Genomic DNA, 10,002 nt, shown 5'->3' on the forward strand with positions numbered 1-10,002 from the left:
TCTCCCCTGCATATACGGAAAAAATTTTGTTCATTTTAGGTTTTTCATATTGCTCCTTACTTTTAGCTGAAAACAAACCTGTTTTTTTTACATTTAATTTTTAGAAGCATTGGACTTTGACTTGCATTAGATGCATCCAGATATATGTCACGTAGTTTCCTAATCTTGTTTGTAAAACTAGTATTAAGTTGACTTTATAGATTTTGCTTTGTTTGCTTTGATCTTTGCATATGATAGTATTGTAAGAAAAAAAAAATAATAAAAAAAAAAAACAAGTTTCAGCATATTGCCGGTTTTGTAGAAAAATTGATATTTAGGAAATTGCAAATTTCGGAAAATTTTTTTTTCCGAATTCTCTCTCTCCGGAATTTCGGAGAGAGAGAGAGAGAGAGAGAGAGAGAGAGAGAGAGAGAGAGAGAGAGAGAGAGAGAGAGAGGAGAGAGAGAGAGGAGAGAGAGAGAGAGAGGAGAGGAGAGAGAGAGAGAGAGAGAGAGAGAGAGAATACTTTAGAAACAAATATGGGATATATATTTATATCCCATGGGAATACTTTAGAAACAAATATGGGATATATATTTGCATATTAAGGAGTGGGGGTAAGGTATAGCGGGTCTGTATGCAAAATGTGTTAAGTACAACTATTCTGCACATTATGAAGCAACATTTGTTTTTTAACCTAACGCTGTCCAGATACTTTACCCGAATCTCCCCCCCCCCTAATGGGCAAATACATAGCCCAAATTATATATTTTCCATCTATTCTGTCATCCATCTATTTTCTGTTGAATAAAGTTTAATCAAATCCGAATTTGTCATTTCTCTTTGTCTTCCCTCATGTTAAGCTAAAAGAAAGTAACGAAGAAACCAGTTCTACAGGGCGTCAATGGATAGATAACTTAACATAGACACTATAACAGATAAGTACCAAAATCAATTCTGGACTAAGCTATTCGCAGTGATAAGAGTAGACTTATTTTCCGTTTGATTTTCCTTTTCCTTGCTTTTTTGATAATCGATATTTTCTTGATTTTTGTTCTATTTTTCTTCTAATGTTTTTTTTTCTAATTTTTTCCAACCATTAAAGATTAAAAGATTGCGTGAGTGTCATAGTTGCACCTGCCTATTGTAAGGACATTTTGTGCCTTTGTATAGGCAACCCCTTATCATAACAGTTACAATTTTTGCTTTTGGTAAATTAATCTACTTTCAAAACCATCTGGCAGCACTGACCAAAACCTCACAAAACAGCCAATAGTCTATCAAACTGATAATGCTAGTAAGACTTTAGTCTGTCAGCATCATTGTCAGCTGTCATGCTCATTTGACAATATATAATAAAATTATGTCATATTAATATAAAATATATTATAATCTCAGAAAATCATCCAACAGCATTGACAAAAACTCCACAAAACAGCCAGTAGTCAATCAAACTGATAGTGCTGGTAAGATTGCAGTCTGTCAGCATCAGATACATTACTTTATACTCATTTGACAATATATAATAAAATTATGTTATATTAATATACAATAGAATATATTATACTGTAAATAATGTATTACAATAATTCATTATATAATAATTTAATAAAACTCACTGGCAATCATCTAGAAGCCCATGTGGCACCAGATTTTTTATCACCAAAAATCCATTATCTTCATAGAATTGTCTCTGTTCTATGGTCAGAAGCTGGTTGTCTAATGTATAGCGAAAAATAGGAGAAACATGATGATAATTAGAATGCAAAATACTCTGAGGTGACTGCAAAACCTAAAAGTACAGATATTATCTTACAAGTTTGATATGTAAAATCTATATGTAATACATATATATATATATATATATATATATATATATATATATAATATATATATATATATATATATATATTATATATAATATATATATTATATATATATATATATATATTATATATTTATATATATATATATATATATTTATATATATATATATATATATATATAATATATATTATGTTAATATTAATCTTTATATATTAATATTAAATTAAATCGTATATGTTTATATTAAATCTTTATAATTATTAAGAGCATTTAAAGTTATTATAGAATTACTTTTTAAGATTATTTAATTAGATTTATTTAATCTGAAATTATTGATTTAATTAGTTTGATTAAGCATGCATTGTTTATTACCATTATTATTAAATAAATAATAACTATTATAAAATAAATCTATGATTTGATTTGAGATAAGATAGTTAATGAGATTTATTTTGAATCATTTCATTTAGAATTCTCTCAGAATTATTACTTTTATTATAAAAATAATAAATTATTAGTATTTGAATTATAAAATTAGTAGAATATTTATACAATATATTCACCCAATGTCATCTTTTCATCTTCACTTATTCCTAGACTAGTGACTTAGTATTCCACCTTAGGAGTGATGAGCACTAAAGTAAGAGGTTTTTCCCACCGTCCTACTATCTTAACTAATAATACTACCAAGGTAAGTAAAGCTGCCCACCAGATCAATATTTTTGTTACCCAACGTCACCTTTTTATCTTCTCTTATTCCTTAGCCTTAGTGAATTAGTACTCGACCATTCACAAGACTGCACAGTAGGAGTAATGAGCACCAAAGTAAGAGGTTTTTCCCCACCGTCCTTACTAATTATACTACCTAGGTAAGTGAAGCAACCCACCAGATAAATATTTTCGTTACCCAACGTCACCTTTTCATCTTCACTTATTCCTAGCCTTAGTGAATTAGAACTCCACCATTCATAAGACTGCACATTAGGAGTAATGAGCACCAAAGTAAGAGGTTTTTCCCACCGTCTTTACTAATAATACTACAAGGTAAGTGAAACTGCCCACCTGATCAATCTTTCCGTTCCTAAACTAAACTGCCACGCTCTAAACTTCCTCATCATAAATGGCTCTTCAGTGTGATGAATACAATGATTCACATTGGTTAATAAACACAAACTGATTTTCTAAAAGTGGAAAGGGTGCTTTAAAATTAGTACTCCACCTGTACCACCTTTGGCACAGAAACAACCCAATAGTTCGAAAGATCTTTCAATATGACAATAGAATGTTTTACTACTATATTGTCTGGCTGCATCTTCTAAATCTTCAGCAATTTTTATCCATGGCCTTGTATCACACCTCTATAATTCATACTTCAATGCTTTCTCTACTTTCCTTAAGTTCCTCTTATTTTCATATGATTACTCAAGTACTTCTTGAACAATCCCTCTTCTCTACTAAACTTTAAGCATTTTCACTAGTATTCCTAGCTGTGTTTCTAACTTATCTCCCTAAGACACCACCTGACACTTCACAAACTATTTTCCTAAAGTTATTCCATCCATTACTGTCTAATTTTAAGTTCTTTACTGTAATATTCAGCTGTTCCTGGAAAGTTTCTCTCATATCCTCATCCTGGAGTCAAAACATGGTAGTACGCCTGAGACTCTAAGCAGGCAAGTCTATTAGGCTTAAATCACTTTTTTGCCCTTGAGTCTAATCAAGTTCTTTCCCCCCTTTTGCATACAAGTCTAGTGGACATTGTCCATCATGAGTCAACCCAAAAATCTTGATCGTTCCTTAGTTCTATGGCTATCTACCTTAGTTCTGCTCTAAGATACAAATATAGTCAGTCAGCCAGGTGCCCAGAACAATCCATAGGCAATTTCTCAGAAAAACACCTAGCGAATTTTCATCTGCTTTTCAGAGTCTCCATGCTCCAGAGCCATATTTGACCACTGTCATCACAGTATCTTCTAATATTCTGAACCTGGTTTGCAGACTTATTTTCCTGTTCCTCCAAACTGTTTTTTAACCGTGAAGAAACAACCTGGATCTTGGCTAGTGTACTTTTAACATCTTTACTGCTCTCACCATCTTTACTAATAATACTACCGATATAAGTGAAGTTGCCCCACCCGACCAATGACCTACAATTCCTATCTTTGACCTTCTGATGCAAGCGAAGTGACATGCTACTCACATATAAATTTGCCAAACAACCCAAAAAAAAGCTCTTTGCCCAGTTACCCAGCCCCAAAAAAAGACAAACACAGGATCATTCTAAAAAGTTTCCTAAGGCCAGAGTTAACTGTAGAATCAGACAAGACTTCTCTAGCCAATGGGTCATCAATGATTGGAACTCTTTAAGCAAGGAGACAGTGTGTTCAATATCAGCTGAAGTTTTTAAAAGGAGACTTGACAAAGAATGTGAAGCCTAACCTTCAAGATACAACTGGAGCTGCCCATCATCTGTGTCTCATAAATAGTGATTAATATATATGTATATACAAAATAGTTGTGCTAGGATGCTGATGCTGCTTGTAATACCCAACCCACTTGCATACTCTATCAGAAATTGACTTTGTGTAGTGGTGTCTACTCTAAATTACATAAGAATGGTCCCCTTGTATCTATCCTAGCACACTTTTATTGAGAAGGTATGTCACAGGGCTGTAGGGGAGATAGAGGTGAAACCACATGGGGATAACTCCATACATTTGACCCCTCATCTAAAGTTTTTAGCTAATTCATTAAAAAAAAATACCCCTTAGATGCCCTTCATGTAAATCACATTTGGCAAAAGTTTTTAATTTTGGATAAAAGAGACAACTGAGAAAAGAGGTGAGACAGTTTTTATATGCTTGCTGGTAATCTTGACAAATGTAGTCTTTGACAAATATTTTCTAAGTTCTTGCAGCTCATGGGCCATAAGTTAGCAGGATCAGACAAGGAATACCCCTGCTATTTGCATGGCAATTTTCATCAGTAAATATTAGGTCATTATCTACAAAAAAAAAAAAAAAAACATTTCAAAATGGCATCAACATGGGGCAACTCCAGACAATTTTTTTGGACACTTTTTGTGGTGTTTGGTTTTGTCCTGTACTGATGGAAGTTTTTTTTTGTAAGATGGACAACTATATGTAGCTAGAGGCAGAATATTGGTAAAATTGATAGTGTTCCTGTTGTGTTACAGAGGACGTCAAGTAATATTTGTGGCTATCAAAGTTTTTTTTTTCAACATTTATATTTAGACAAAAGTTATCCCTTCTCTTACAGCCTAGCCTATTTAAACACAATTATTCTGCATAGCAATCTTTGTCTTAGGTCAAATTTGTCCAAGATTAAGTCTGCCTGTTATATAGATACTTAGTTTTAACTTTAAGATCCTGTGTTCAAGATTATACAGTATTTTCTATGATTATAACATCAAACTTGCATATGTCTCTAACTCCTGAAAGCATCAGACCATGTCCACATGAAAAATGTAAGCGGGTCTACATAAAAACTGTCGAAAAGGCAAAAGTATAATTCTGATACTAACAACAGAGACAAGGGCACTTGAAGCAGAGACTGAGCTAAGGCTTGCTAAGAAAAAGGAAAAAGTTGAAGGTTTCATTCATTGCTGACAAAGCTAGAGATGGCATTTCAGACACAGATATGCAGCTCAACAACAAGTCAGATGACACGTCTTTATATTGTGGAAGTATCAGTGAGGTTGAGACAGAAGAATTATCTTGTGGAAATTTTGTGCTTGTAAGTTTCTGATGAGAAAGAAGCAAAACTCTGCTGTTTAATGCTGTTACTGCTGTTTGCTGTAAACAGCAAAACTCTGCTGTTTAATGCTGTTTGCTGTAAACAGCAAAACTCTGCTATTTAATGCTGTTTGCTGTAAACAGCAAAACTCTGCTGTTTGCTGTAAACAGAAAAACTCTGCTGTTTAATACTGTTTGCTGTAAACAGCAAAACTCTGCTCTTTAATGCTGTTTGCTGTAAACAGCAAAACTCTGCTGTTTAATGCTGTTACTGCTGTTTGCTGTAGACAGCAAAACTCTGCTGTTTGTTGAATTGAAGAAATAAGTGGCAGAGTAGCAAAAAACAAACTATGTTTGCAAGTCTGGTTAGGAGTTCATCTTCCCTGAACTTTCCCTGAGCATCTTGAATGTCAAGATTGTGTCAAAACTAACTTTCAAGATATTATCATGAAGTTTCCAACACCAGTTTAAGCAGGGGGAGCTGACAAACAGCCAAAGCTCTTTGGTACAATTTCCTATAAAATAAATTTAATGTTGCACTTAACTTGTACATAATATGAATTAAATGTTAATATTATCTGAATTGATTATTACAAGCATGAATTAACAAATGTCTTGAAATGCCCAATGTGTGTACAAAGCCACCCCCCAGTTGGGGCAACTTTGGACACTTGAAGAGGTCACACATCTTGGGTGTCCCCAAGAAATGATTCTATTGATGTCATTGAAAAACTCACCAAGAAAAAAGAATAATTTAGTTACCTTTTCATGTATCTATTGAGTTATTTTTCAAGGAAGTTTGTATGTTTAGAAATTTGCCTTGTCAGAGGGCAAGATCCTCAAAATGTATGGTCCCTCTCTCAATTTATCACAGCAATAATCCTGTTGTCCTATTTTTTTTTTTTTGTGCAAGGTGTTTTAATTGCCATCTCAACAATGGAGCCAAACAGATATAACATTGGAACTTATTTTGCCCTAGAGTGTGAATTAAGATAATTAAGGTAAATTCAGTCCATATATAAATTCAGAGGTATATATTTGCATATTGAGAAGACAGGATAAAATGCATTGCCTTGTAAATGTTTATATTAACAGAGTATTCAGATAGCTAAGAAAAAAAAAACTTGCCCCCTGAAGCAGAATTTCCACCTGAACCCTAATGTGATATTTGTTTCTGTTATAAATTAAATTTTAAGCAATTTAGGGACCCTCAAAGATGATATCCTTTTCTCTTTAGATATGGTTTATATACCTGTTAGTGTCAATCTTTTTAAAAACCAGTTTAGCCGTAAATTGAATTGAGATTAATAAAATTGATAATTAATAAATACATGAAAAATATTTGTTATAGACTATATATTTGGATATGGTTATTAAGGTTAGCCTGAATTTAAATTTGAAATAAAAAAAAAAAATATCAAAACTGGATTCAGAGTTAAATTTTGATTCTAGAGGTAAGTTTGTTTCTTAGCTTTCTGAATAACCTACTCTATTAATATAAATACATATGCCTATTATTGTCACAATGTATTGTTATAACCTAGATGGATTCAGGATGAAATTAGCCTATTATTCTAGAGGTAGGCCAGTAGGCCTATGTGTATTTCTTAAGTATCTTGTTAGTGAGCTAACCAGAAAATTTCCAAAATTTTTCTGTTTGCCATTCTTATGTTATTATACTACAGCAACATTAATTATGCAGAAAATATGGTCAATGTTCCTATTACCTGAACAATTGTTTAGGGTCATGAAACTATTGTTAATAGATGCATTTTGACTTTTGGAACATCTTTTCTCTCTTGCAAAATTACCACAAACTCACTGTTATGGAGTTATTATATATTTGCACATTAGGGGGGGGGGGGGGGGGGTAAAGCATAGAATATATTAAATACAGCAATGGTTAGTTTTATGTATTTAATATATGCTATGCTTTACCCCCATCCCCCTGATGTGCAAATAAATAGCCCAAATTTGTTTCTAAACTATTACAGATTTGCAATTTCAAATATCCAATCAATGAAAACAGAAATGATAGCAATCATATGTGTAAATACAAGAATATTTGGGCTGGAATAACCCCATAACAGTGAGTTTGGTAGTTTTGCAAGAGAGAAAAGATGTTCCAAAAGTCAAAATGCATCTATTAACAATAGTTTCATGGCCCTAAACAATTGTTCAGGTAACAGGAACATTGACCAAATATATACCCTTAAATATAAACATAAGCAAAATGGTTGGAATTAGATAAACTTTAAAATGACTGAATCAAAGGTATGATGTCCAGTCCTTGGACACTGTCCAACCTCAGTCATGATCTTTGATTGGAATGCAATGTCTAATACCAGACACTAAGACTTTAATCACAGCCATTTGTAAGACAATCTCTTTTTGACACTTCATCTACAATAATTACTTGATTATATGACCTAGACAAGAAACTTGATTTTTTTTTTTTTTTTTTTTTTTTTTTTTTTTTTTTTTTTTTTTTTTTTTTTTTTTTACAGTCAGAATTACCAATCCTTTGTGCACAAATAGCCTACCTATAATATCTTTGGAACAATACCTTTTGTAGTCTGTAGGACCAGCAATGTTTTGCTGGTCCTTCTTATTGACAAGATATGAGGCTCATTGAAAACATACAGAGACAGGCAACAAAATGCATATGAAGTCTAGTATCAACCTCATATGAGGGCCACCTCAGGTACCTTAAAATATACACTCTGGTTTACAGATGCTTGTGCAGCAATATGATGCTTACTTACAAGCTGCAGAACAAAAAGTCAACAATCTTTGGTGGCAATCTCAGTACCAACCAGCACAAAACAAGAGGACACTCCAAGAGGCTACCAAAGTCAAGCTCCCAATTGAAAACTCACCAAAGATTCTTTGGTAAAATTCTAGTCAATTGACTTCTTGCTATCTCAGAAAAAGTTTATGTTAGGAAAATGAAACTTTCAGGGATGAATGTACAGACTAAAGTATCTCCCAGGAAGGTATATTGAAGCAACTACCTCAACTCCTTCTTGCTCTAGAGGGCCCTGACCTTTAGAAGTATGTGTGTTATAAAAGTGAAACATTGCAAAATAGATGTTCTGCTTTTTGAAGTACAACAAAATTGTTTTTAGCTTCATAACTTTACTCATTCCATTGATAAGGTTTTAAAGATATGCAAATACATTTCCTAAATTTTGAAAAAAACCATTGATATGGCTCAAAATTCTACTCAAATAACAGGAATTGTATTTTCAGAACTAAAGGCAGAGAAAAGCACCTAGTAACTGAAAATTAAGGTAAAATGTTGTTTTGTCAAAATTTTATAGGTATAGACCTGTCATGTAGGCAAATTTCAGGGCCCTCTAAATGGAGAAGGAGTGGAGGTGGGTACTTCAAAATACCTTCCCAGGACATACTTTAGTCTGTAGACCCACCCCTGAAAGTTTCATTTACCTAACTTAAACCCTTTCCAAGTTAGAAAGAAGTCAATTAACTAGAATTTTGCCCATTCTTTTTCAGAAGAGTCATAAACCATTGGAATAAACTGAGAGATTCAACTGTCAGTGCTCCCTCTATCTAGTCCTTCAAAACCAACTTGGAGAAGAAGCAGTGGAGGCAGTCACCAACTCAAGAGCACTACAGGTCTGGAAGACCTTAAAGCTCTCAGATGGATAAAGGTGATTAAGGTAAGGTGAATACATTCCTTTAAATTAGCCTACAGAAAGGTAATAAGTTACTTTTTAGGGCCCTTGTAAGGTCTTGAAATGCAATTTGCCCCAGAAGCAATTAATGAATTCAGAAAAAGAACATAAAAGGCACCAAGTGAAGTAGTTACATTCTTCCTGGCTAGAATAGGTCTAAGTGAACATGCACAAACTTACCCTTTCATCTAACTCCACTACATGCAAAGATTTCAATAATAAAACCTCAGTTAAAACTTTAACTAAACATCTTAGCCCATTTAAACAAATTTATGTACCGTTACCTCTAGCATTTTAGCGTCCTCAAATGTTTTCCAGTCTTCTTCACTATTGCTTTTAAAATAATTTGCTTAACTTTAGGGACTTAACCAGTGTTTCTGATGGACCGATGCCAAGCTACGCAGTCTCTCCAAAACTTTTCGTAAGCGAAAGTAGATGGCTGTTCGGCTGCTTAAATCAAGATCACCAAACACATAAATTTTAAATAATTGTGAAGTGGGGTTAAGCAAACTGTTTATACAATAGCCTTTCCGGAAAAATAATTTGTTTAATTAATAAAGTATAAATATAGTACTTCATTACTCATGTGAGTAACCGTCGTAGCCAAGTGGAATGGTGCGCCAGATTTAAGATCCTTTGTTCGCAAGGGTTCTAATCCTGGTGCACCCAATTATTTGGTTTGGGACGGGGGTCAGTGACCTGACTCTGTAATCTCAGCCAGAGTCGATCCAGCTCGAAATGGG

At 33.4% G+C, this 10,002-nt stretch overlaps 1 protein-coding gene across 2 annotated transcripts in view; it reads right to left on the reverse strand.

The window, feature by feature from the left end:
* Positions 1-9,667, reverse strand: part of LOC136035647 (phytanoyl-CoA dioxygenase, peroxisomal-like) — a 42,059-nt gene extending 32,392 nt beyond the window's left edge. For both annotated transcript variants that reach the window (XR_010619490.1, XM_065717552.1), the window contains exons 1-2: positions 9,544-9,667; positions 1,599-1,771 (exon numbers count right to left, since the gene is read on the reverse strand). Coding sequence is in view for 1 of the 2 variants with exons in the window: in XM_065717552.1 (XP_065573624.1) it covers positions 1,599-1,771; positions 9,544-9,552 (182 nt within the window). In the remaining variant the exon portion in view is untranslated. The remainder of the gene's footprint in view (positions 1-1,598; positions 1,772-9,543) is intronic.
* Between the last annotated feature and the right edge of the window lie 335 nt (positions 9,668-10,002).

The sequence above is a fragment of the Artemia franciscana genome, chromosome 14 (genome assembly GCF_032884065.1).
Source record: "Artemia franciscana chromosome 14, ASM3288406v1, whole genome shotgun sequence".
In the NCBI taxonomy this organism is placed as follows: Eukaryota; Metazoa; Arthropoda; class Branchiopoda; order Anostraca; family Artemiidae; genus Artemia; species Artemia franciscana.